This window comes from Myodes glareolus, chromosome 7 (genome assembly GCF_982192425.1).
Source record: "Myodes glareolus chromosome 7, mMyoGla1.1, whole genome shotgun sequence".
NCBI classification, from domain to species: Eukaryota; Metazoa; Chordata; class Mammalia; order Rodentia; family Cricetidae; genus Myodes; species Myodes glareolus.
In genome coordinates, this window is record NC_142032.1 from 72,078,603 (window position 1) to 72,106,494 (window position 27,892).

Consider the following 27,892-nt stretch of genomic DNA (forward strand, 5'->3'; position numbering starts at 1 on the left):
AGGGAAGGTTTGGGGAGCCGTCACTCGTCACAGAGAGCCAGCAGCTCAGGCAGGGTGAAGAAGGCCGGCAGCATGACCAGTCTCCCTGTTTGCTATGGTGCAAGGGAGTCCCCAAAGACACGGAGAGTGGCCTCTTTGGAACTGTGGTGGCTCACGGTCTGTGCTCTGTCCCTAAGTTGCTCAATGTGGACATAGCTCTCATAGAACAGAGCCAGCACAGCACAGAACTCCGAGAATCTGTGGTTTGGGAAACACTTGGGTACAGATGACTCATCTTCCAGGTTGTGCAGTTGTCTGGTTTTCTTCCTATAGTACCTCTGTCCCCGTTTCAAATGACCCACATGAGAAATAGCCTCAGTGAGCGTGCGTTGTCTCTGCTTAGCCACACATGTCTGATCAGGGAGCTGAAAAGCCCTGCCCTGTCTTCCCCTCTCCAGTTTCCTTATACACCTGCCATTTGCCACCTGCCTGACCCAGTGTGTGCCTCCAAAGGAGCTAGGGCCTGCAGCTTCACAATACATGGGAGGCTGTCCCTCCCGGCTTCCAGGTCTTGCAGGTGTGACTCAGGGCTCTGGGCCTCCAGATGGGTGGGTGGGGCATGAAGGTCACAGGGCCTGGGAATACACCTGAGAAGGATTGGAAAGGGGCCCTGGAAGAGACAGCTGTGGAGGGAAGGGAGGAGAACCAAATGCTAGGGAGGGGAATTCTCCCTGGCCAGAGGAGGGGCTCTTGAGTTTTAAAAAAAAAATTGTCTGGGTGAGTTCAGAAACAGGCCAATGCCAGACTGGGAGAGCCCTGTGCCAGCCTTTAGAATACCTGCCCCATGCCAGGAACTACGGTGAATGTATCCCATTTTAGTTCCTGGGCACATGTGAAGCCAGAGCAGGGAAGACAGTGTTGTGACTCAGCCTTGTGGATGGCAAGGTCCTGTTCTAGGCCCTTGTTCCCGGGTCAGTTCACTTATCTCCACACTTCATCTGGAAAAATGGAACTAATTTACTTCCCTTTCTCCATATTTTGGGGGCAATTTTATACTTTTATACAATGAAATATGACCACATGTAGCCCCCACCTCCCCCTTCACCTCTCCCCATCCCTTCCAACATACCCTCCTTCCAATCTCATGTCTTTTGTCCCCTGATAACCCACTAAGTCCAGTAAGTGTTGCCCATACATACACACATGGGTGTGGAGCCATCCCCTAGATCATGAGAAATGTACCAGTGGCCACGTCCTCAAAAAAGAATGATTTCGCCCTCTCCCAGCAGCTATCAACTGCCATTAGCTCCTCTGTAAGGCATGGGGCCTGCAGATCTTCTGCTCCATCTGTGCCAGGATTTGGCCTGGCTTGGTCCTGTGCAGGTTACCACAGCTGCTCTGAGCCCATGAGTGCAATAGCTGTATCGTGTCCCAGGTAAGGAGGACAGCATTTCACAGCCCTTCTCCCCATCCTCTGGCTCTTAACGTCTTTCTGTCTCCTCCTCGGTGACCTGATGTAGATGTCCTGTTTAGAGCCGAGTGCTCAGTCTCATGGTCTCAGTATTTTGACCAACGCATCTCAGCGCTCACTGCTGACAGAAGTGTCTCTGTACAAGGCCGAGAGCCGCCCAGGGTTGTTGGTGCCAGGAGCTGAGTGGACCAAAGGGAAACGATTATCTTCTCTTTCTTAGGTGAGGCCGCCAAGGTGCAGAGAGGTGTGCTGATCTGTGCTGGAGCATAGCTGGTGAGCCAGATCTGGTCCCAGAAATGGGGTCACTCTCTGCCAGCCTGCCCCTTAGTCCAGGCACAGGAAGCAGAGGAAAATGACAGGGCTGGGCCCCCCAAAGGGAAAAAAAACAAGATGCAGAGTCAAAAAATGAGGGATGTCTCCAGACAGAATTCTCTGAAAAGGGCTCCCTGAGGAAATGACACTTAAGTTGAGACCTGGAAGATGAAAGTGTTTTTATTTATGTAACTAATAACTGGGAAGCTTCACGGGGAAAGAAACTACTTCATAGTGATTTTAATTGTTGCTGGGCTGTCTTCATCTAACTTCCTCAGAGTATTTCCAAAGAGAGAGCGAGACGGAGAGAGAGAGAGAGAGAGAGAGAGAGAGAGAGAGAGAGAGAGAGAGACATTAAATTGTTTTTCTATTGAGGTAGGCCCACGCACATGATCCTGGCACCATGCAAAAACCCATAGGAGACATGCAGGTCCTAGTTAGGCAAATGCGAGTCACAGGCCAATGGCTTCCCAGGAAGCTTTGCTTTCTGTCCTTTCATATCCAGGCTCAGTAACTAGCTCAGTTCAGCTCCCCTAGATGACTGAGCCATGGGCTGGTCTGGCTCTAGTTTTTGCTTCTTGGAGGAAGAGACCTGCTATGCCTGCCAAGTAGCCACACGGGGTGGGAACACTCTGTATAGGACAGAGCCCCCAAATCCCTAACTGTGGGCTCTATCATTGCGGGATGAGGAAGGGCTATGTTAAGGCCATAAGAATGGTGGGACTTTCCCTGCTCCTGAGCAGACTGTACCAATGTGGAGAGAGACACCTGGGGTGTGTGCAGTGGTCAGCAGTGGTGACTCCTCCAGACTCCGAGACTCAGAGGAGAAGGGGGTCCCAGAGATGTGATCTTGTCACTTTCAGTATCTGGTTTATCTATGTCTGTCTGTCTATCTATCTACTTACCTATCTATCATCTATTTGCTGAGCATCGAGTTCAACAAACCTACCTGCTGATATTTGGGCACTGTATGTTGAGAGCTATATACATAGTCTATGCATGTTTCCACTAAATTCTCACCAGGATTCCCTGTCCACTCAGAGAGGTTGTCCCTCTTTGCACACATGTAAACTGAGCCTGGAGTTGCAGTCCTGCCGCTCCAGGCTGCACTGTGAGTGTGGTAGATTCAGGACGAAAAACCCGAGGCCTATGCTGCTGTGGCCTATAAAGCCTGCCTGGAGCTTCAGGTCCTCATCTAGTCCCTTATTCCCCTCACTGGGCACTGGCTGTCTCCCTGTGGAATTTGCTTACTTATTAAGGTAAAAGATTTATGTGCTTCCACATTTAATACCTTCCGGTAAGCAGGAAGGACAAAGGGCCTTCTGTTTGATTCACCGCAGTTTGGAAGCTTCAGTCTAAAAAGGTGGAGAATTACATACAGGTGCTGGTAACGGGTGCCAGTTTGGGTTGCATATCCAAAGCATTAGGTCCTAGACCTCGCGATGTCTACTAGCATCAATTTGATGGGATTTCGTGTTACCATGAAAACTTGCCTCTGTCTTTGAGGCGCATCTGTGACAGGTTTCTAGATTGGGTTCGTTGAGGCGGGAAGACCCACTCTAAATGTGGGTGATCTTGGGCTGGAGTCTCAGACACCAGCCTTCATCCCTCCCGCTTCTGACCACAGCTGCAGTGTGACCAGTCGCCACAAGCTCCATCCTTCATTAGCTTCTCTGCGAGGATGGACTTTATCCCCCCAGCTCGAGAGTCAAAATAAACCCTCTCTCTCTGAAGTTTCTCTAGTCAGGCCAGGGCATTTCATCACAGCAAGGGGAAAACGGTATGTGCAGATCTTGAACTTAACTTTCGCAGACAGAGAAATGGATTTTTCATGGCCGTTTACCACCTGCTGGCACAGCTTGCCTTTCTTTGCCCATAGAAAGAAAAGGAAATGTGCTGAGGTGGAAGGAGACATCGGTCCTAGGCTTCTCCAGGGAGCGCCATCTCAGAAGCATCTGGGGCTCAGCACACAAGTCACAGTCTGAGGACGATTTTTGGGTCGAGGAGCAATGCCAAAGCCTTGTAACACATGGTGCTTCCTGAAGGGTCAGGGCCTTTGCTCCTCTTCCTGCTCCTGTGTTACATTACTCTGGCAAAAGCAATTCAAAGGAGAAACCACACAGTTTCAGGGTGCAGTCTGTCATGGTGGTGAGGGCAAGGTGGCGGGAGCGTGAAGCAGTGGGTCACATGACATCTGCAATCAAGAAGCAGAGGGAGATGAATGCTGCTGCTGTCCAGCACCCCTCCCCCATTTCTACAGACTGGGACCCGGCCAGGGAATGGAACCTTCCACCCTGTTTGGGGGGGGTATTATTTCAATTTCAGTTAAGATAATCAAGATCCACTCCTCCCCGTACATGCCCATAGGTTTGTCTCCTGGGTAATTCTTGATTCTGTCAAATTGGCAATGAACACTGACTACCACAGTAGGGAAATCAATTGGGTGTAGTAAACTGCGATATATCTCCTTTCCTAGTCATGATCTCAGGTACATGCGTATTGAGTATTAACCTGCCTGCTTGTCTGTCTGTCTATCCGTATATCGCAGACATCAGCAAAGGACATTTGATAAATGTTTTATGGTTTTGAATTTACTTGATTATCTATGTTGTACCCTATGGCCTAGAAGTAATCATAAGGTTATAGAATAAGAAAAAAATTAATTTTCTTTATGTAGTAATTGGTTTGGGCTAATTATGTTTGAATGTAAAGTCTCTCCCATAGGATCATGTGTTTAACTAGTTTGGTTTCCAGCTGCTCGTGGTGTTTGAGGGGTTGATGGAACCTCACTGGAGGGAGTGGTCACTTAAAGTTAAAACTTACCCGCTTCTTATCTGATTTCTACTTCCGTTTCTTCTGAAATTTGAACAACCTGTTCCAGCCAGCACAGATAGCACCACCTTCTGTCACACGTTCCCTGCCATAATGAACCGTATCCCCTCAAACTACGAGACAAAAAAAAAAAATCCTTCTTCTTATAAATTGCTCTGCCAGGTCATTGGCCCCATTGATGAGAAAAGTAACTCATAGGACATAGACCAAAAGTGCTGGATCTCAGGGGGTGCCCAGGAGGCTCTGGCTTTTCTGAGTCCAGCATCTTCCCAGGTGTCTGCTGGGGTGCTTTTAGCTGGGGTGCTGTTAGTGTCTTGTTATTTACAAATGGAATAGCTCATGCCCACGCATGCTTCCTCAAAGGTCGAATTGAAAATGAAATCACAGAGAGGGGAGAAAGCTGGATTCCAAGGGGGACCCATGAACTAAGAATAAGACAGCAAAAGATGCCAAATCTACAGGGTATAGGGATAAGAACAAACATGTTGAAGATTAAATACGAAATGGATAATTATGTAGTAATGAGATTGAGACAGTACAAAGGACAATGCCATTTAAATCACCACATCTCAACATAGTAATGAACAGGAAAAGCCCTCCAGCTTCATAATTATAATCATAGTTGCCATAACAACTCAGTATCTTTCTCCCTCAGCATCCATCTCCAGACTGTATTTTTAGAAATGGGCTGTACCCAAGTATGTATTTTTCTTTATATAGAAACTAATTTTTCAAATTACTGATCCTTCAAAAAAAATCCAAAAGAGTAACAGTCGCAGGGATAATTAGGGAAATGAGCAGGTGTGAAAGTGCATTGTGAAAAAAATGCTATAAATGTATTGATGTCTTGACAATATTTGTTTCAACAGAATGTTCCGTGGAACTGCGCAGTCTCTTTTTCCTTGTCAAGCAGCTTAACATAAATCTCCTCCGTGGGGCTCATAAATATTTGAACAATTGTTAGCTGTGTAAGGTGTCTGCAGATTATTTGACAAGCACAGATTTATGTTGTATAACAGGAATTGGCTTAACGACATTCTGAGACTCAGGGATGGATGAACAGACAAACCCTGGCTTACCTTACTTAACAGAAATACAGTAACAGATTCTTGAGCAAAGCAAACAATGAGCCTGTGGCAAACTCAGGAAGCAGGAGGGATTCCAACTGCCATTTTGCTCCCCCATCTGTGGCTGTTCCCCATACTGGAAAGTCTGGCTTTATTGCGTGGCTGTCATCCAAGAGGAGCCCACATTTTATCAGGCTTCACTGATTCCCCTGGAGAGATGTTCCAAATCCTTTGTTGGGGTCTCAGACTAAAGTTAATCAGAGATGCTATTAGGTTAAGAACAAAAACAGTTTCGTAGAAAAACATTCTCTGGCTGGTGCTATGAAAGACCCTCGCCAAGTTTAGTCACGTGACAAGGATTTTCTGTCTCTCTTTGTTTCTGCAAAGAATGTAAAATCAGCAGATTATCATAATCATCGGTTTCTAAACAGCCTACAAAAGCTTTGCCAAAGGCTACAGAGAACACACCCTACCGTGGTCACCTGTTGGGGGGTGGAAAGGACTGACTTTAAGCATGGTGAGCTTGAGCTCTCATTTAGACGATTTGAACTTGTGTGGGGTCTTCACTAGGGGAGTGACATTGGACCTGGAGAGGAGGTGGGAGCCTCAACTGCACAATGTCCCGCAGGTCAGAGAGCTGGAGAGCAGTGGGACCAAGTATGCGAGTGTTGCGGGGCTCTGGCATGGGTCTCTGGAGGAGACACTAAGGGATGACGCAGGAGCAGAGGAAGTTAGCTGAAAGATAATGCCAGGGCTGGCATAGAACTCACTTAGCAGAGAGCTTGCCTACACCCATGAAGCCTCGGGTTCATTCTCCAACACTGCAATAATACGGGACTTGGTGGTGTGCGCGCATCATCCCAGTGTCTCAACACTTGGAAGGTAGAGGCAAGAGGATTAGCAGTTCAAGGTCACCCTTGGAAATACAGCGAGTTGAAGACTAGCCTGGGATGCACCAGACCCTGCTGATAGCTATCGCAGGGATGAAAGGAGATGGAACCGATGATTGCTTGGAGAGAGTCCATCAGGGCAGTCAAGAAGGTAGAGACCTTCCTGCAGACAGGCAGGCACTGGGAGGCGGGAAGAGGCTTGGGGATGAGAATACTAGGTCCAGCTTTGCTGACCTCTCTATATTCTGTGACCTTTGAATGCCACAGATTTCCAAGCGAGTATCCCCAGAGAGAAGGAGAGAGGAGGAGTACTGCTGCCGGCTGTCACTCTGCAGAGCTGGCTCTGAGTGATCAGTCTCTCTTCTGTTTGTCCTGCTCGCCCTAATTATGCATCTCTCCAGGGAAAACAAACAAGCAAGCATTAGCAGCGCGGGAGCTGGGATGAGCAGGACTCATTTCCTGATTTTAGGCCTAGCAGAAACGCACATTCAGATGGGGACATTCTCTGGAAGCTTCCTAGACTCGGCCGTACAGGTGCATGCTCCACTGTGGACCTTGGAGCTGCTGAAGGGAATATTAAAATGGTCTCAGAACTCTGGGGTTCAGGGCTACCAAGATTTGCTATGTTCCATCTACTGGCTCAAACAGGTTGTGCTTGGACCATAACCAGTTGCTGTATGTCTGAGGGTGACTCTGTTCCCATCCGTTCTGTAGGATTCAAGGGGAGGTAGAGTTAAATTTCAGCTGTCGGAGTCATGTGAGAAGCATGTAGTGTTTAGGAGCCTTTGTAGGTCTGCGTGGGCCTGGTGTCCATCCATGCTAGAACACCTACCCAGGGTAATATGTAAAACCCTAAATGGTTCTCCTGCTGGTCTTTATATAGCTAGCCAGTTAGGACTTCAGGAGTGTGGCTTGCTGATGGAGCCTCTTTCTTCTGTTACACACAAATCCCTGGGTCTTATTTTCTTGTCGGGGTGGCTGGCTTTAGATAAAACCACCCTTGTGAGTGAGCTCAGAGGACATATACAGAGAAGAGCGAATGGGGTCCAACCAAACCCCATGCCTGCTTGGAATGCTGGGGGAGAAGAGGCTGTCTCTTCTGTTCTGGAAAAGTTTTCTGGATCTTGCACCTTGAGTATCCTAGAGGCTTGACCACTAGATCCAAGGCCCTCTGGACCTCCCCCATGGGCCCTGTGTAGCTGCAATTTCCTCTTGCAAAACCCTTTCTCCTGAGAGTTCTTAAAACCGCAATCCAAAGGCTGGCTGGGTGGCCTAGGTGGGGACATTGAGGCAAAGAACGAGGACAAAAGAGTGAGGCAAAGAATGACAGCTGCCCTGGCTAACACCCTGACATCAGGGGCCTCAAGCCTGTGATTCCCTCTCCTAGGCAAATAGGGAGGCCATATCCCAGTGCCCAGGTACTGACAGACTGAGGGCTAGCTGTCGCTGTGACTGGCAGGCACCATGCCCACCCCCTACCCCCATAGGCATCTCTCTGAGTCCTTAGACCCTGTGAGTTAAGTGTACAGAGTAAACTGGCGACAGCTGGGGCAAGTCTTGGTTTATCTCAGAGTCTCCTCTAATCCCATGAGCTCTAAAAAGGGGAGACTATTTGTGCGAACTGTCTAATGCCGACTCGACATGAGCTAGAGATGAGCTAGAGTTATCTGAAAGGAGGGAGCTTCAATGGAGAAAAAGCCTCCATACGCCTTTGCTGTAAGGTGTTTTCTTAATTAGTGATTGATGAGGGCGGGGCCGGCCCATTGTGGGTGGCGCTGTTCCTGGGCTGGTGGTCCTGGGCTCTTCAGGAAGGCAGACTGAGCAAGCCATGGAAAGCAAGTCAGTAAGCACCGTCCTATGACCTCTGCATCAACGCCTGCCATCGGGATCCTTCTGCGTGAGCTCCTGTCCTCACTTCCATCAGTGATGAACAGTGCCATGGAAGCGTAGGCTGAAGAAACCCTTTCCTCCCCGGCTTGCTTTTCAGTTATGGTGTTTCATAGCAGCAAGGGAAACTCGAACCAAGACACTCTTCCCTGGCTGGAGGTAGAAAAGATTTGAAGGTGTGGTTTATGTTTGACCTGTGAGTACTGACTCTGAGATGCTAGGCAGCCTGCAAAGACCCGAGGCAGGCCCTGGAAGGCACACAAAGCAGGAGGCAGGCAGCCTGCAAAACAGTTTCAGCTGAAAGCCAGGGAATATATGGAACCCCATCTATACCACTGCTAGAACCTGACCTAGCGACACCCTAAGTGACTAGAAAGCCATTCTCCCCCTCCCCGCCCCAGAGCTTTCTGCTGAGTCCCTCAGCTACCACCACCTCATACCTTGACTTCACCCTGTGAGTCAGTAGGTCTCTTGGGTTAACCCTGTCTCAGTCAGTTAGAGGAGCCATAGAAATTGCTGCAGGCCCTGGGTCTTCATCGTTCCAGCCTGGAGAGAAGTTGGGGCCACTGGCTTCCACTATATTAGAGAAGACTAAGAAAACCTACGGCATGCTGTTTAAAGGTGGGGACCACTTTATCAAAGGGAAGCAACACCAGGTTTCTCCAGACAGGCCTGATTCTTGGAAGAGACCAATGCCCTCTTGTAACTTATTAAATGGTGGTCTTTGATTGGCCCCATTCTCTCCAACAGAAATACTCTGGAGGGTTGAGAGCAGGAGTCCCCAGGCCCTTAGGCCCTGCTCTCAAAGAACTTCATCCAGGTACTTGGGGTTTCTGCCTGGGCTGAGAGCAGCAAGACAGGTAGGCAGCCTTCTGGTTCTATCCAGCCTCAAGATTTCAGGCTAGTTTTAACTCAGGTTTGTCCTTCTGCAAAAAGAAATGGAAGACACAGCCCGAAGTTCCCTCCGAAGATCAGCATGCCCGAAGTCTGAGAAGGGGTGCCCAGTAGGACAGAATGGGAAAGACAAGGAAGGCTGGTTACAGTCTTAGAATGAATGGGCCTCCAACACCTGCTGGTGAGGCCCCGGCAGGAAAAAGGGCGGGTCTGCCGGCGCCTCGCCTCTCCTGGGCGCGCCCCTGCCCGCCCAGCTCCGGCCCAGCCCCGCCCGTCTGGCCTGTCCCACCAGCCAGGGCCCGCCGCATCTGCACCCGCTTCAGCGCCCGCGCCCCTGTCCCGAGCCACAGCAGTCATCTGTAGCCTGCTTGTCGCTCCCGGGAACCCGGACCCTGCCCAGGGCACAGGACGGAGCGGGCATGGCCCATCCAGGAGCCGCCTCCCGGGCGCTAGCCTTGGCATTTGTGGCGGTGGCCTTGACTGGGGTCAGAGCACAGGGCACAGCCTTCGAGGAGCCAGACTACTATGGCCAGGAACTCTGGAGACGCGAGCGCTACTATGAGCATCCGGAGCGGGAGCCCGAGCTCTTCTCGCCTTCACTGCATGAGGGTCTCGGGGTGGAGAAGCAGGAGCAGCAGGAGCAGCAGGAGCAGCAGGAACAGCTCCAGCAGGAGCCCAGGCCGCCCAAGAAGGCCGCCAAGGCAAAGAAGGCTCCCAAGAGGGAGAAGGTAGTCGCAGAGACGCCTCCACCAGGTAACTTTTTCATAGAGCGACCCGAGGGGGCGCCCGCGATCGCTGCATTCCAGGGGACACCTGACTTCCCAGTATGACTCCTTCAGTGATGCCAGCCAAAATCCTGTGGTGCTGGCTACTCACTAGAGATGGCATCCAAATTAAGCCCATCTTACTCTCCCTGCCCCCTCAGGCAGAATTATGCACTTTGAGAAGCTGCCTGGGGAGCCGGCCCCGGTGTCCCAAGAGGTGTCTATTGCTTCTTCCTGCTCTGTTTAGGTCTTCAGTCTTCAGAGGCGTTTTCTTCAGAATGACTTTAATCCATCGGCATGTGACTGGCTGGTGTAATTTGGCAGATGGCCTTGGGCAAGGCTTGGTCAGTGGCCTTTATTCAGGCTGTGCCCTTTCTCTGTTCCCTCCATTCCCCTGTCAGTGGGCCCCCTGTATCCACTAGGCACAGGATGGCACAGTCCCAGCTGGAGACTTTGGACCACTTCTGGTCCCTGTAGCAGCCAAGATTCTGCCAAGAAAGGCCAGACTACAGGAGCCCTGGAAAGTTCCGAGTGACTGGCAGCTTGGGGTGAGCTATGCGTCCTTTGCATTCATCTCATTTTCCTTATTAAAAGAGTAAAATAAAATCCGTCTTCACTTTCTTCCGGTCCGGTCGTTATCACAAAACCTGTGAAGAGGACTTTCTCTAAATTGTTTCAGATGGGTGATTGCTCAGTGTTAGAGCTGTGTCCCTCCTATTTCTGCCTTGGGAAGCCAGCAGGATGGTGACCAAATTCTTTGACCTTGCAGTGTTTTTGCCTGAAAAGAGAGTCATGGACTAGGTTCCAGAGCTCTGAGTTCAGAAGTGGTTTTCATTTGGTTAACAGATACCAAAGTCATCAACTAGGGTGGCAAGGGAAGATGCAGACACTCCTGAGGGGCTGGCCCCATTTGAGTACCACCTTTGTATATGGCTGAATCTCTGACATATGTCGTTGACAGTTCTATGGGTTGTCTGACCCCCAAATAGATCCATAAGAATTTCCCAATGTCTTCTGCTTGTGTGTGTGTGTGTGTGTGTGTGTGTGTGTGTTTGTGTGTGAGGTTTAACATGGATTAAAATGTAGGAAACTGCAGTGGCTTGAATTAAAGGGTGGGATGAGACACTGACTTTAGTAATGTCCACTGGTCTCATTAAGTTCTCGTCCTAGCTCAGGAAAATGGCTATCCTTGTTGTGTTACAGATGAGGAGCCTTAAGCTCAAACAAGGGAAGTAAATTGTTTTATCACTGTCTTACTTGGGAGAATTGGAAGCCTGCCATATCCCGAGTCTGGGCGACAACATGAGCCGGGTCTTGTGAGAGGATTAAGAAATGGCAGGTAGAAAAAACAGAGATTAAAAAAAAGAAAAGACAGAGATGCAGGATAGAGTCAAGAGGACATCCGGTAAATTCTAAAGTTCATACTGCTTTTATGTCTCAAAAGCTTTAAATAACCCAGTCCAAAGAGGAGAGGAAAGACAAAAGACTCCTTTACCACTGTATTAGGAACAAACAAAATAATCACCTCCTCAATACCCAAAGCATCAAGTAACCACATCCTCAGTCAGAACATCCTGCTAGCCATGCCCTGAGTCAAACCCCTTGTCATAACCTTGAAGGAGCAAGAATAGACCTGAACTCTCTGATCTTTGGTCAAGGTGGAATGGATTCACATCAGTGGGCTCCCACAAAAGCCCACCTTATCAGCCAGGCCTTGGGATTGCCATTTAGGAACCTGGAACTCAGGGTCCACTTTTTGAGCCCCAACTGCTTCACCTGCAGATAGAAAGCACAGTGTCTGCCACTGGATTTTACTATGTCTGATGATGTCACAGCCTTTCATAACATCCTTTACTGTGTGCTAGGAACAGAGAACATAAGACAACCTAGTCCCTTCTCCAAGGACCTCACAGAAGTTGTGTGACTCTGGGGAAATAATCACACGTGTGCTGAGAGTCGTATAGAACATGGGATGTCAAGACAATAAATAGAAGGATGAGAAGGAAAGCCCCTGGATGCTTTCCAGGGGGATATGGCTGACTAGGCTTGATTAATGAGCTGAGTTTATTTGGGTACTCTTACTAGTGGCCAGTTATAATCTTTCCTGACAACCCAGAAAGTCACAGCCCAGCCTTAGCAGTGTCCCCATCTTATGTGGTAGGGGCTCAGCTATTACAACCTAGAAGTGGCTCTCCTTTCTTCTCGGAGCATCGGCGGTTATCAGCCTTGGAATGGGGGGTCTCTGAAGTCAGGTAGAATCTGGTTTGCGAGAAAAGGGTCATTTGCCTTTGGAAAACCACCTGCAGATAGAAGTTGGCCTGGGACAGGACGTTTACTGTTCGTGGTGAATAGTTAGTCAACCAGATCCTATTTCCAAATGGAAGACACATCCTGAAACACCAGAATCAGCCTGAGAGGCCTTTGGGGAGCTGCTTCCTGGCTCATTGCATTTCAGCCCTTTTCCTAATGAATCCGGTGGGATGTTTTAGAGTTTCCCCATCTAGGATAAGCACAAGAAGAGGGTGACATCCATCGAATAATTTTTAAAATTTATTTATTAAAAATTTCCACCTCCTCCCCTCCTCTCATTTCCCTCCCCCCTCCCTCTCCAGTCTTAAGAAAAGTCAGGGTGCCCTGCCATGTGGGATTTTTTTTTCAAGACAGAGTTTCTCTGTAGCTTTGGTGCCTTTGGTGCCTGTCCTGGAACTGGGTTTACAGGAGCTGGTATTCCTAGTTCGAGCTGGCCTTGAACTCACAGAAATCTGCCTGTCTTTGCCTCCTGAGTGTTGGGATTAAATGCGTGCACCACCACCGCGGGGCTCCATCGAACAATTTAAACTAGTACCTCTCTCCCTCCACTCCTCTCACTCTCTGAATGTGTAGACAAATATGTGTGTGTATGTGTGTGTGTATGAGTACATGGATGCATGACTGTGTGTGCACAGATTCATGAGTGTGAGTGGATGCATATGTATGTGTGTGTTCAATGAAACTTTCAACTGTGGACTCCATGTAGTAGAGGAGAGATTAAAACATTCTTGCTTAGGGGACTCAAGAATTTGTGCACTTCACTTGCACAGAGAGAAGATGATTCTCTCCCACTTTAAGTGGTGGCATGGTATATACAACACTCACAGGGTCATAGAGGCACTCTTGGTGTGGCTGTTTATGGACAGGTTGCCAATCTTAAGAATGTGCTTCAGAAAAGGGAATCTGGGGCTATGGTCTGGGGTGTTCGAGGCAAGTTTCTGGAGTTTGCATCACGACTGTTGAGTGCTGGGTTCCAGGACAAGCTAGGCAGTGGGGTGGGAGCAGAGGGTAAGACTGAGAGATGGGTGAGAACACAGAACGGAGAACTGACTTGGCTATCACGTTTAGAGACAGTGAAATGTTTTCCACTTTGATCTTGGGAGCATGGAAGTTGGAGTTGATAAAGGAGAAACTGGAAAAGTGTGTGTGGTGGGCACTAATAGGGCATATGTGAGGGTCTCTGAGGAGGCTGGTGGCAAGGATGTTTGGTCTGGCTTTGAGTTTTGGCTTTGATCTTTGTCAACCAGAGAAATGCCCTGTGGATGCCCTGTGCTAATAGCGATAGAAGTGGCTTGGAAAATGGAATCCTTTGTTCAATTGGGAATACTAGTAAGAATCCTCCTGTGATGGTTGGTTGTCCACTTGACACCCCTGAGAAGAAGGAACCTCAGTTGAAGAATCACTACCCTCAGATTGGTCTGTGGGTGGGCTTGTGGGGGGACTTAGACTTGATTGCTAATTGGTGTAGGAGGACCCAGCCCAATGTGAGTGACACTTTCCTTAGGCAGGTAGTCCTAGTCTATGGAAGAATGGTAGCTAAGAAAGCCTTCCCCTGTGGTCTCTGCTTCAATGCTCCTGCCTTGAACTCCTTCCCTGGCTTCCCTTGATGCACTATTACCTACAAGTTAAAACCAACCCTTTCTTTCCCCAAGTTGTTTTTGCTTATGTATTTATCACAGCAACTAAAGGCAAACTAAAATACATTCTCTGAAAAGCTAAAACTTGAAATGCTCAAATAGCTGAGCCTTTTGAGCACCAGTCTACGCATGGTGATTGCACACCACAAAGCTTTGCTTTAACTCAGAGCTACCTCCAGGCTATGCGTGTGGCATATATGACACATAGATTAATTTCATGGCTGGGAATAACCGTGAAATCTGAAGTGCTTTTGTTCCTGAGAACTTGAATCAGGGATGCTTAACCAGTACTTCATTTTCAATGGAGAAGGACCCAGCTGTACTGAATGGAAGAGAAAACTGAAAAGCATTTACTTCAAGTTTAGTTTAGAATAATTATAGGCTCATAGGAACTTACAGAAGTATTATGGTGAGGTCCCACGACCTCAGTGGGAAATCTTAGGTATCTCTAGTGTGGGTTTCCCAACCTCGATAGTCTCAGCGGTTTGGATTATACGTGTGCAGGGATGGAGTGAGGGTCTGTATGCTGTAGGATATATAATTTTGGTTCATGAGATACCAGTAGGACCTTCCTCTCAGCCCTCACAAACAAAAATGTCTAGACCTTGCCAGTCATCTATCTGCAGGGGGTTGAGAATTGCCACTGGGTTTCAAAAGTACGACATAGAATATTATAAATACTATTAGATTGTAATGTTACGTTTCAGAAGTTTCTCCATAAATTTGTGTGTGTGTGTGCATGTTTGTGTGTATATGCATTTCTGTGGTTTCTCCATGCATTTGTGCAAACTTATGTATGTATATACACATTGTGTGTGTGTGTGTGTGTGTGTGTGTGTGTGTGTGTGTGTGTGTGTGTGTTTGTACCCACCAGGATATAGGACCATGGGATCCTTTTCTGGGGGTTAGGGGACTCTCATGTCATTGACTGTCTGAGGTCTTTCTTGTAAGCATCAGTTTATCACAGAATCCCAGAACTTTTAGGGAAGTGAGTGATCAGAGTGCAAATTCCTCTCCACTACAGGGTTCAGACAATGGCCGCCCAGCCTCTGCTCCACCCCTCCCCAGATGGACTCTCCCTACTCCAAGGCCATCCACTCATTGGATGGGCAGTGATGGTTGCTAGAATTTTCTTCCTCGTTGACAACCTCCTTCCAACTCTATTTGTTCAGCTGGTTCTGGTTGAATTCCACAGCTTCTGCAGTTGGAATGCTTTGTGGTCCCAGAAGCGAGCCTCAGGTCCCTCGTTTTCATTATCCAGCACGAAGAGAGAATAAAATAGCAGCTCCATGGAGGCCATGCCAGTGGACTTAGGGTATGTTTATATCTTGGGGTGACTTTGAATGGTGGCCATGCTCCTTTTAGAGGATGAAATGCAGCCAACTAATACATCACAGTTGCATAAATCACCTGCCTTTTCCACCCACATGGCAGAAAGAAACAAACAAGACTGAGAATAAGTGACGTGAATATCGTGCTTTCTTCTTCCACTGCTCCCTGGCTTAGGATCTGGCTCGGATACTGAGGCTTTAAATCTGGTTTCCCACTGACTCCTTTGTTTGTAGTGTTTCCAGGCACAGGCTAGACTGCGCCACCGTTTGGATCTGAACAAACCCACACGGACATCCCCTGGTCCTGAGTTAGTCCCTCTGGAACGTTCAAAGAGTGCAGAGCGCCATTTTTATTTGTGGGTCTATGCCCGGAATCATCCAGTTTGCATTTAGAATGGGTTGTGTCTCAGCTGTCAGGGGAAAGAAGAAAGGTGGCCCTTTGAGCATATTTGCTTATCGACAAAGCTCTCTGTGTGTGAGCTGTTGCTGGTTGGTGGAAAATGTTTTTCCTGCAGAGCTTTGCCTGGTCTCTTAATGTGCCAGGGCAGCTTGGCCTTTGATGGACATACCCTATCTTAGGCAAAACTAGAGTGTGAGGATTAGGAGGAGGTGTTTGTCAATATTTCAGTTATATTTTTAATAAACCCAGGGGCTGTTATTGGCATACTTAAAGAACAAGAAAGCCCTGATGACTGCCTACATACATGCTTGAGTATTAAACCTGGAGTGTTTCATCCAAGTAAACGCTCGGCAAAGTTCCCAGGGAAAGGATGGAGTAGGAAAAAAGCCTCTACTTCTGAGGCACTCCCGCCTTTCCAGAACTCTTTCCAAAGCTAACTCATCGCTGACCTGCTCCTCCTGCCTGTGCCCAAGGCTCCTGAAATCAGGGTTGTGCCTGGATGATAGAGGGCAGAGACCCGATCGGGGTCGAGTAAACCGGATTGCATGCTGTGGTTCTAAAACAGTCCTGGCATTTTGCCCCATCTACCTCTTGTGCCTGTGACTGCCATATCTCAAGGTGACCATGCTTTCAACCCAGGACAAAATCAGTTTTAGCTCCAGAGCCTGGATTTTGTGGTGAGGCCTCCTTTGCATATCCCAAGGGACTAGGAAGACAAGTGCTTAGGCTTAGTGTCACCCAGCCGCGGCAAGCTCTGCCCTCGGAGACCCTCTCAGGCCCCTGTCCATGCAGCTGCCACTTGGGTCGTGAAAGCTTCGAGTTGGGTTCTTTGACTGACTGTGGGATGGGTCAGTATCCTAAGTGGCTGGCCTCCACCTAGCTGCTCACTGGTTGTCCTGGATGGCTATCATGGCAAAGAATACCTTCCTTCCCATGTGAATCAGCCTCTGTGCCACAGGTTTGGATATGCTGTCTACTCCACACGAGACATGTGCAATGCTCCCTGGTAAGCCTGTTGAGGTTCAGAGACAGCTAGGGGCAGAACTCTGCTCTTTATGGGGCACGTGTGAATTTCCAAGCCTTTGGATCCCCCTGGAGGATTGTGTCAATAATGCTCAGACCGCCTGCTGAGGTGTGATGGGTGTGACCTCCCTGGTTATGACAGAGCTGGGGTGGCACAGTTTTGTGTCACCTTTCCCCTGCCCCTGGAGTCCCTGCCAGGTTGTGTCCTGTAGACCCTGACAGACAATGTCTGCAGGTTGTCAGCATCTCCTTCCTCCTCTTACTTAGCCCCTTTAAGCTGCGTGAAATCATCTCCCACACACAATTGTGCGGTACGTACCTGATTATCTCAGCCTGTTCTCGGCAGAACCCAAACCCAGGCAGATAGGTGCCCAGGGTCCCTGTACAGCTGACAGAGGACCCACACTTACCTGCGTGCACCTGCCTTCCTGCTGCTATTCCTGGGGTGTTTCTATGAGACAATGAACTTCATAGAACTGTGGCTGAGAATCAGGAGGGCGGCTGACTGCCTACAGCAGTAGTTCTCAACCTTCCTAATGCTGTGGTCTTGTAACACAGTTCCTCATGTTTTGGTGACCTCCAACCATAAAATTATTTTTGTTGCTGTAACATGAGGGCTGGCTTGTTGGGGTTTCTGTCCCACCCAGTACCCTACAACCGGCAATTCCCAAAGAAAATAACACAGAGTCTACATTAGGTTATAAACTGATTGGCCCATTAGCTCAGGCTTTTTATTAACCCTTGTAACTTATATTAACCCATTATTATTATCTATGTTAGCCGCACAGCTCAGTACCTTTCTCAGTGTGGTAGCTCACATGTTGCTTCTTCGGTGATCTGGGTAGGAATGGCGGAGGAAGCTTCCTGCTTCCCAGAATACTCCCATTCTCTTTGCTTTACCTCTACTTCCTGTCTGGTTTTCCTGCCTATACTTCCTGCCTGGCCAATCAGCATTTATTTAAAATATGATTGACAGATTACAGACAATTCTCCTGCACCATGTTGCTACTTCATAACTCTAATTTTGCTACTGTTATGAATCGTGATGTAAATAACTTTGTTTTCTAATGTCCTTAGGTGGTCGCTGTAGAAAGATCATTTGACCACCAGAGGGTCGTGACCCACAGGTCGGGAACCCTGGTGCAGAGAGTGGGTGTGCTGGTTTCAGAGGCACCTCTGCCAGCTGTGCCTACTGCCCTTGTGCCTGATCCCCCCCGGGGAGGGAGGGTCATCAGATTGTTTTCCCAGGAAGGATTCAGCACCCGAGAAACATAGATGTAGACAGGAGAGGAAGATGCTCGTAGGTGGACTGATCTGGGCTTCTAGTGTAGTGGCCTTTGCTGTCTACCTGGTGACCCTTCAGCGTTCCTTCCCTGCCTGACCACTGAGGTCATCCTCTCAGACACCAACTGTTCTCAGAACCGGAAAGGGGTTCAGGCTGTCTGTCCCTGCCTCGTCCCTGTCCCTTTCCTGTTCTTACCTGTATGGAGCAGGAAATTATTTTTTTATATAATATTTTTTGAAATTATAGTATAATTATATAATCTTCCCTTTGACCCCTCCCTGCTCAAATTCATGACTTTTTTCTTTAATTGTATATTACACACACACACACACACACACACACACACATCCCTAAATATATAACTGCACCCTGCCCATTTCCTATAATGTTACCTGTATGTATATGATCTTGGGGCTCACCTTGTGGTATTGAGTAACCAGTTGGGATGTTCTTCACTGGGAAAACATTTCTCCTGCTCTCAGCTTTCCCTAGTTGCCCATAGTTGTGTGTTTAGGACAGAGGCCCCTTGATCTTTCCCCTTTTTATGTTAGAATGTCCTCTGATATCGTCACTGTTTGGGAATTGCTTAGGCAGCTAAGCTGATAAGATATCATGGATATAGCTTCTCTCACATTTCTAGGAGACATGATCCTGGAAAACGCCCTGTTCCTCTGGCTCATACAATCTTTCTCCCTCCTATTTATTTATTGATTTGCAATGATCCATGAGCCTTAGATGCAGGAATTACATCATAGGTATATCAGTTGGGTCAGGGCACCACATAATCTCTTGTCCTCTGCATTTTGATTGGTTGTGGTTGTCTGTAATAGTCTCTATCTGTTGCAAAGAGAGGTTTCCTTGGCGAGGGCTGAGAACTACACTTATCTATGGATATAAGGATAAATATCTAGAATGTAGCTAGGGCTTATGTTGGTTTAATAATGTTCTGGATGTAGGGTCTCCTCCAAGATCAATGTCTTCCCAGCCCAGAGTAGCTGGCTAGGTTTCCAGTACCAGCATGAGAGAACTTAGAGTTCACTTGAGGAGTTGCGAGTTACTTCCAAAGTATGTGTGCTACTACTGCACCCTGAGGGTTATCATGTGCGCGGGACTTTGCTGTGGTCACGGCTGGGTAGGACTCCTATTTGCTTCCATCCCCTGGAAGCTTCTCCATGCTTTCTCACACCATGAAAACCAGTCCTAAGGGAGGGGTCTTTCAGGTTAGATCCAGCTCAGGTCTCCAGTTAAAATCACAGTGCAAACAATCCCAGCACTGGGGCAAAGAAACAAGAGGATCCCTGGGGCTGTTGGCCAGCCAGCCTAGCCTGCTTGGCAAGTTCCAGGGGAGTGAGAGACAGCGTTGAAAACTGAAAAAGGAAAGAAGAAAAGGTAGACAGCGCTGAGGTTGAGGTTGTCCTTTGTTGTCCACAGGCATGCATACACACTTGCTCATGTACCACCACACATGCACACTCAAGTGTCTACACCTCCACACACACACACACACACACACACACACACACACACACACACACTCTACTCATTTCTAACACTTGTAGGAGGAGAGAGAGACCTTTCTGGGGAGCTACTGTGAGATCCTCACGTGGTGTTTTTTCCCCTCCTGCCATGGGTTTCTTACCAAGAAAACGGGCAAGAACTGCCAGAACCCTGGGCCAGGTCCCTCCTGCAGGGGGAGTGCAGAGCTCTGGGGCCTGGAATTTCCTGGGGAAGCAGAGACTGCAGGGAAGCAAAGACTTTTCGGTTTGGAGTGTGTATGTGTGTGTGTAGGGAGTGGGTTGCTACTGTAAGCTCCTTGTGTAGCAAAGGGAAGAATAGTTTTGTTTTTTTTTTTTAATTATTAAGCCAGAGGAATTATATTTACCACGGTGCACCAGAATGGAACATGTGGCCAGTATTAGCGGGTGCAGTGCGCTACTTTTAAGGAATTCTGCGTTGTCACACGGCCCAGATGGAGATGCTGATTGGATTCTGGCTTCTTCTCCAAACACTATTTCCTCTTCTCTTTCTTCTTTCATCTGTACAGACCATATGGCGTCTTTCTTGTTCTGGGGGAGGAAGGGTCTATGGAAAAGGCCTTTGTGCTGGCAGGGAAGGCCCTTTGGAGCTGGCCACTAGTACAGTTACCTCCTGGCTGTCAGTGACCTTGGAAAGCCCTCTTCCTCACTCTAGGCCAGTGGTTCTTAACCTGTGGATCAAGACCCCCTTTTTTGGGGGGGTCACATTTAAGGTATTTGCATGATGATTCATAATGGTAGCAAAATTACAGTTATCAAGTAGCAATGAACTAACTTGTGGTTGGGGGTCAGCACCACACGAGCAACTGTGTAAAAGGTCACGGCATTAGGAAGGTCGAGAACTATAGCCCAAGGTCTTTATGTCCTCGACTGTAAAATGCCCTTCCTGTCCTCAGAGGGTTGAATCTTGCAGTGAACATGCCTTATAAATTTTGGAGCCTGCCACTCTTGTCAGCTGTTAGCAAATGGGATAGTGTTAGTAACATATGGACCTCAGGATAATAATAATAATAATAATAATAATAATAATAATAATAATAATAATAACAGAGACAGCAGCATCCTGAGTATCTCGCAGGTACCATTTCATGCTCTTGCTCGAACTTCCTGTGTGGCAGGCTCTGCTACCTTTTCTTTGTCAAGGAGCGGAAGTGGTCTAGAGGTCAGGCTGGTGAGCGTGGGGGTACCTGTCTCCCAGGTAGCACCCTGGAGTGTGGGTGGATCACACCTCTTCTCTTCTCTGGAAGGCTGTACCCCAACCCTGAGCTGGCTAGTTTTTATGCAGAGGCTTTCTTTCTCAAGTGGGAAACATTCTGTAAGCCTGTCCCATTCTCAAAGCCCCAGGTGATGAGTTCAGGTATCCATCCTGACTGGATCCTGCTTCCTCCTCCTTTCCCTCAGCACTTCCCAGGCAATGGAACCCCTGCATTAGGCTTAGCTTAGAGGCAAATTGACTCTAGACAGATGCTGTCAGTCTAGGATTACTGATTAGATTGAAGGAGGAATCAAAAGGCAGTTTAAGACGATGCCAAGCTGAGATTTGCAAGATGGGAAGGAGCCAATTAGCTTGAGAGTAGAGGGACGGGTGTGCCTACGATGGGGACAATTTATGCCAAATGTTCTTAGAATAGGGGTAGGGGGACAAAGTAAGGAGAAAATGGAAGGTTAACAAGGTCACATCAGGCTCCCAGGTCACTCCCCAGTTAGTGAGCAACCGGCTCACAGGTCCACAAGTCGGAGAGTTGGGTGTGCGAGCTAGCTTTGGAAACATGCTAACTTTGATGTCCAAGTCTGGCTTTGACCTCCAGTTCCAGCTATTTCTCCTAGTGCCTCAGGGAGCTTCAGCAGCATTTTGTAGGCTTACAATACTTAACCGCATACAGTTGCACATGGGTTTTGGGAGGGGTGATTATCTCCATATGTACTGAGCATCCTCCTCTTTAACCACAGACCCCTTGGAGTCCAAGGCCCTGGGACTGGGGAGCAGAGCTGGGGGCAGCTTTCTGCAGGAGAGGACTGTGAGCTCTCCCATTCAGAGGCTTCTGTGATACGCAGAATAACAATATCTTTTCCTCCTTTTCTTTCTAGGTAAAAATAGCAACAGGAAAGGCAGAAGAAGCAAGAGTCTTGAAAAAGCTGCCCGAGATGATCATGGTGTCCCTGTGGCCCACGAGGATGTCAGAGAGAGTAAGTGAAGCTCTTGGAGGGTCCCTGACCAGTTTCTGTCATTTGCCCATGGTGGATGCAGGCAGCTGGCATGGCTGTATGATCATATATACCCTGTAGGGGTATTGTCTGAACCTGTGTCTATTCTTAGCTATTGTGTAGGAGTACAGACATCTCAGCAGCTCAAACCTCTCTGGGGGCATTACTGCCCCACCGAGATTTTCCTGATTGAATTGCTCAAGTCATTTCCAAATTTTCTGTCCCCTCCCTTAGACTGTCTCACTTGGAAGTGATCTCTTAGTATTGTGATCTCTTAGCTGCCCATAGCCTTGGTTGTGTGTTTATTGTCTCTCAACAGAGGGTCTCCGGGGACAAAGATAAAGTCTTTTGTTTCAGGAATCTGCAATACTAGACCTGACATCTTGCGGTCATGTGAAACTTTTAGTTATATAATTACTTACCCTAGTATGTTCAGTGTTAGGTGGTGGCAGGGGGTGCGTATAGTTTGATTGATAGAGTGCTTACCTCACATGCACGAAGCCTTGGGCTTCATCCCAGCACTGTACACACCGGATGTGATGGTGCACACCTCTAAGACCAACACTAGGGAAATAGACGTAGGAGGATTGGGAATTCAAGGTCATCCGTAGCAACACAGAAAATTGTAGGACAGCCTGGGATAGATGAGATACTGTCTTGAAAAGAACAAAAATCAAACCCAAAAATTATAGAAAAAGAATGTTCAATGTTATTAATTATTTTAAGACTCATGGAGGAGTGCTGGCCCACTAGCTGTAGCTATGAATATTCTTTTTTTGTGATTGACATACACCTTTAATCTTACCAGTTAGAGAGACCTAAATTCAAAGTTAGCAAAGCATCTGACCATGTCCCCCCAAAGCCAAAGGGAAAACAATGAAAACCACACATAGCCTGCAGGGCTGGAGAAGTCAGTGAGTGCCCTACACTAGAAAACCAAATTAAAAGAAAGCAAAACCGGTTTCCAAGAATATGAAAATCTTGGTTGACCCAGTTTATCTCCAGAACTCACATAAAAAAGTCGAGCCTGGTTCAAGCACTTTTAATCCTAAGGCTGGGGAAACATAAACAGGATCCCTGAAGTTCACAGGTTGACCAGCCTGCAAAAAATAAGGTGTACAGAACACAGAGACCAACAGTACTAAGTTTGTTCTGCCTTATGGTCTTCAAATGCACACACAGAAGATAAAATAGCACACAATTCACACCTGGCAAAGACACAGTCAAATGCTACATAAAGTAGAATAAGTCCCATTTTATTTATTTTTTTTTTCAAATTATTTATTTAATATGTATACAATGTTCTGTCTGCACGTATGCCTGCATGCCAGAAGAGGGCACCAGATCTCATAAATGGTTGTGAGCCACCATGTGGTTGCTGGGAATTGAACTCAGGACCTCTGGAAGAGCAGTCAGTGCTCTTAACCTCTGAGCCATCTCTCCAGCCCCCTCCCATTTTATTTTTTCAAGGTGTTTTCTTCACATGGGCTTTGGTGGAGGTTGTGGTGCATCAACAGCAGGTCTAAATTGTGGTGGGGGTGTTTGGTCCTTCTGAGTGTCCTGAGGTCCATTCCTGACTACCTTGCTGTGAATAACACAGCTCACACAGTAATGCAGCTTGACATAGAGTTTGGGGAGCACATAAGCGTCGAAGACACTTGCTTTGGACATGTCCCTGATGGCAGCAGCCTCTCCAATGTTCCAATGACAAACTTTTTAATGGCCTTGTCCTTGGGCACGCACCCGGGCAGTTAGTGCAGCAAATTAGCTGCTCATGGCCACAGCCCTTTTTGGCAAGACCATTGTTTCTCCTTTTTTTTTTGATTATCTTGGAGCCAAGTCCCAAAAGAGGTGCTATGAATAGTCTCAACTATTTCGTCACTATTGATGTTCCAAACTGCAATATTCAGGATTATTTGTGCTACTGTTAGTAATAATGACAATTTATTAAATGTATGTATAGTTGCTAGATGCTTTGCTCAGCATCTGACCTTTCCAGGCACCCTGCTAATCACTGTGGGTGTCATCACCATCATAATTATCCTCCCCCTCCTCCTCCCCACTCCTCCATACTTTGTAACTTAAGGTAGGGTACTTTGGCCAGGGTTGTATAGTAAAACAGAGCTTAGAATGAAATATTCCAGGGTTGTTGTCTTTTTGCGTAGTAGTGACAGAAGACAAAAAAAAAAAGAAATTCAGCTGAACATTTTACAGATTTGAATAGCACTCACTTTCAGCTGCCACATCTGCTCAAGAACGGTGTCACAGAGGTGAAGGTCACCAGGGGAGTTTCATATTCCTTTAGGTACAGTGTCAGGGTTTGAGGCTGTGTTTCTACCTAACAACCTGCCATCAAAGATATCACTGCTCTGACCACAGTGTGTTCTAAGATTTAGAGAAATCAGTTATGAGCTTTTGCAGTCATGTATGGACCTAAATATGTATTTCATCTGAAGGTGGACACCAAGGTGTCCACTGCAAGGACCTTATCCCTTGGGAGGATATGCTGGGAGTACAGTATATAGCTAGGACTGTGTCTCTCAGGCTCCTCTGGGGCTCCGGTCCTTTGGCATCTGTGATGGTTAGGTTCAGTCATCAGCTTGACCTAACATTACCTGGGATGAGAATCCAGATGAAGGACTGTCTGCTCTGCGTTGGCCTGTGGGTCTGTCTGTGGGGAATTGTTTTAGCTAAGTAATTGATTTGACTAAACACCACCCATTGTGAGGGGCACTATTTCCTAGGCAGTGGACCCTGAACTGTGTAAGAATGGAGAAATTGAAGTAAGTATAAATAAGCACGAATGTGTACCTTTCTTTGTTCTTGACTGTGGATGTGATGTGACCCATCGTTTTAAGTTTCTGCCGCCATGATTTCCCCAGTGATGGACTGTAACTTAGAATGGCAGGCTGAGATGGACCCCTGTCTCCTTTAAGCTGTCTTCTGCAGGTTTTTTTTTGTCATGGTGACCAAAATGAAACTAGGACAGAGTCTTAACTCCTTTCTGGTGACGGGTCTCTTCACCTGCTGGAAGGGCAGCAACAGTTGCTTTTTGCAGGCATGTGCCACAAGGCTGAGATTGCTTTGAGGTACTAGCCTCAGAAGCACTTTGGAGTTTTGCTACCAACCAATCTGGACTCAAGGGTACTTCAGTGTCTGGTGAATTCCTGAGTGCTTTCAAACACATTTTAAAACATATTTAGTCCAGATTTTCTCTTAGCTTCAGCAGAAGGCTTGGGTTAGATGATCTTCTTTCTTCTTTCTCAGAATTGGAAGTTATTAAAATTGAGGGAGGCATTTCAGTAAGATTTTGGAAGTTCATTTATACACACACACACACACACACACACACACACACACACACACACATGTACACATGGCATTACCTCTTTTCTGTCACAGATGCTCTCAACTAACTAGATTTTTTTTTTGAGGTAGCCTCATGGGTGGGGTCACTCACCTCAAAGGCAGCCAGTTCACTGAGTATCTCAGATATCATATTAGCCTGCGGAATTATTCTATTTTTAAGGGAAAAATTGATGAGACTAGGAGAGGGAGAGAATAATGACCGAGGAAAGGATAGAGACTGGGTGGTGAGTACGCGGTTCACACTGAAGACCAGTGGCAGAGCCGTTAAAAGAGTCTCAAGTTGGTGGGGGCCTATGCAAGTAAGTCACCCTCGAAGAGCTTTCCCAAGAGCAAATGTGTGCTCAGGTGTTATGTGGCTATAGCACTATACCAGTCAGTCGGATGTCAGCTACTAGGTTGGTCGAATATTCGTCTATTTCTCCATCTCTTTTTGTGCCCCTACCTTTCACTATGTGACTTTCCAGACCTTTCCCCCAAATTGAAAGCTACTTGACTTTGGGTTGATCTACATGTCATGTGCGGCTGACTTAATGAAGAGACGTATCTGTGTGCTGGTCCTGAGTGGAGGGAGTCAAAGCCTCTGTCTATTACCACGTGTCTGTACCTAGGACACTGGCCCAAGTTGCTGAGTGCTCACCACCGTTCTTATTTTCTCCTGGGGTAATTTACCTTCCCGTTTCGGTCCCCGTATTTTCTGAGAATTTATGATGTGAATCCCTGTGGAAAGTTGGACTGGAAGGAGATGTAGGCGCCTGCCTACTCCAGACAGCCACATGAGAATTTATCAGAAAGTGTCTAATTTTCCAACTGCCGTAGATCCTGGACCTAAAGCTGGGGCACACAGTAAAGGCGGGATGAATGCCACCCCCCATTTGGAAGCTGTTTCCTCCTGCTGCGTTCATCTGATTCACACATGGTGATGTTCTTCCACAGCTGTGTTAGGCTCAAGTATGTTTCCTTCTTTGAGTTTTGGGCTTCTAGGGCAAACTTGGGAGTGGTTATACAATTTTTTTTAATCAAGATTCCCTGAAGTTTAAGATACTTCTGAGCAATTGAGAGTTTTATGGGTTGCATCAAGTCATCCTGAGTTCAGGGTGAGGAAGTTTTATCTTTTAAAGTATCCTTGAAGAAAAAGATTTTTTTTTGTTTTATGAATATGTGTAACATGAAGGGAGCCTGCTAATTGGAGTTTTCTGTCCTGCCCGGTTCCTCTCAGCCATTTAGCCCCAAAGAAAATCACACAGAGATCTCTCTAAGTTATAAAGCTGATTGGCCCATTAGCTCAGGCTACATATTAGCTCTTGTAGCTTATATTAATCCATTGTTCTTATCTATTTTAGTCATATGGCTAGGTACCTTTTTCAGTGGTGCAGATCACATTCTACTGCTTCAGTAATCTAGGAAGGACTGGGAGGAATCAACTTCTTCCTTCCCAGAATTCTCCTGTTCTCATTGCATCATTTCTACTTTCTGTCTGGTTTTCCTGCCTATACTTCCTGCCTGGCCAATCAGCATTTATTTAAAACATGATTGACAGAATACAGACAATTCTCCTGCACCAAATTTGAAATAACTGTAGATTCACAAGAAGTTGTAGAACAAAACAAACAAACAAACAAACCAAACCAAACCAAAACCTACCACCACCACCACCACCACCAACAGCAACAACAAAAACCAGGAGAAGAATCTGGTTCACCTTTCACTCTGCCCCTACTAATGCTGATGTGTTTTTGTTTTGTTTTGTTTTGTTTTTGAGACAAGGTTTCTCCGTGTTACAGTCCTAGCTACCCTGGAACTGGCTCTTGTAGACCAGGTTGACCTGGAGCTCATAGAGATCCTCCTTTCTCCCTGAGTGCTGGGATTAAAGGAACGTGCTACTACCACTTTCACGTGACTGTAGCAAAGTAATAGAGTCAAGAAACTGACTTGGAATCACTTCAGAGTCTGCCAGCTGTGTGTGTGTGTGTGTGTTTGTGTGTGTGTGTGTGTGTGTGTGTGTGTGTGTGTGCAGCACTGTGCAGCTGTATCATGTGTGGTTTCTGGAAACACTCCTGTCCCGTCATAGGCTCTTTGTGCTGTTCTTTATAGACACTCCTCCCCCCATGTTCAAGCCCTGGTTCCTGGCAATGCAGCTCTGTTCCCCATAATGCTGTAGTCATAAGACAACAAGGTACGTGAAATCATATGCTATGTAACCTTGGAGATTGACGTTTTTACATTCAGCATAGATCTCTTTTATTCCTTCTGAATTGGATAAATAGATCTGGTTTGGTGTTTCTATGATGTAGTAGTTAGGCAAAGCTAAGCCCACTGAAATATTATTGAGGGCTAATGTGTATAGAGAAAACTATGGGACTATGGGACCATAAGGATATAACTCATAGGAGTGTGTAATCTCCACACGTGGATTTGGGTTGTCATGGACACCACACAGAGTGAAAATGCATCATTGCAACTGCTCTTTATAAGAAGAGGTTTGTGCTGGAACCTCTGAAGTCGGCTCTGAGCCCCAGTCAGCCAACCTCCCTGCTTTTCCTTAAGCACAGCTGTGATCAGAGGTGACCGGTGTGGTTTTGAACTTGGTAATCTTTGTGGACGCGTGCCGGACACTCTTGTGTCTGATTTTTTTTGCTGGTTGTTGTGTTTGTGAGGCTCATCCGTGTAGCTGCATATGCTGTGGGCTCTGACTTGTTTATCT

General features: G+C 47.2%; 1 protein-coding gene and 1 pseudogene across 1 annotated transcript in view; one reads left to right on the forward strand and one right to left on the reverse strand.

Moving 5' to 3' along the window:
* The first annotated feature begins 9,613 nt into the window (after positions 1 to 9,613).
* Positions 9,614 to 27,892, forward strand: part of Cpxm2 (carboxypeptidase X, M14 family member 2) — a 115,106-nt gene continuing 96,827 nt past the window's right edge. The window contains exons 1-2 of the mRNA XM_087908348.1: positions 9,614 to 10,085; positions 21,706 to 21,804. Coding sequence (XP_087764474.1) covers positions 9,752 to 10,085; positions 21,706 to 21,804 — 433 coding nt within the window. The 5' untranslated portion in view covers positions 9,614 to 9,751. The remainder of the gene's footprint in view (positions 10,086 to 21,705; positions 21,805 to 27,892) is intronic.
* Positions 23,302 to 25,321, reverse strand: LOC148121461 (small ribosomal subunit protein eS26 pseudogene; annotated as a pseudogene).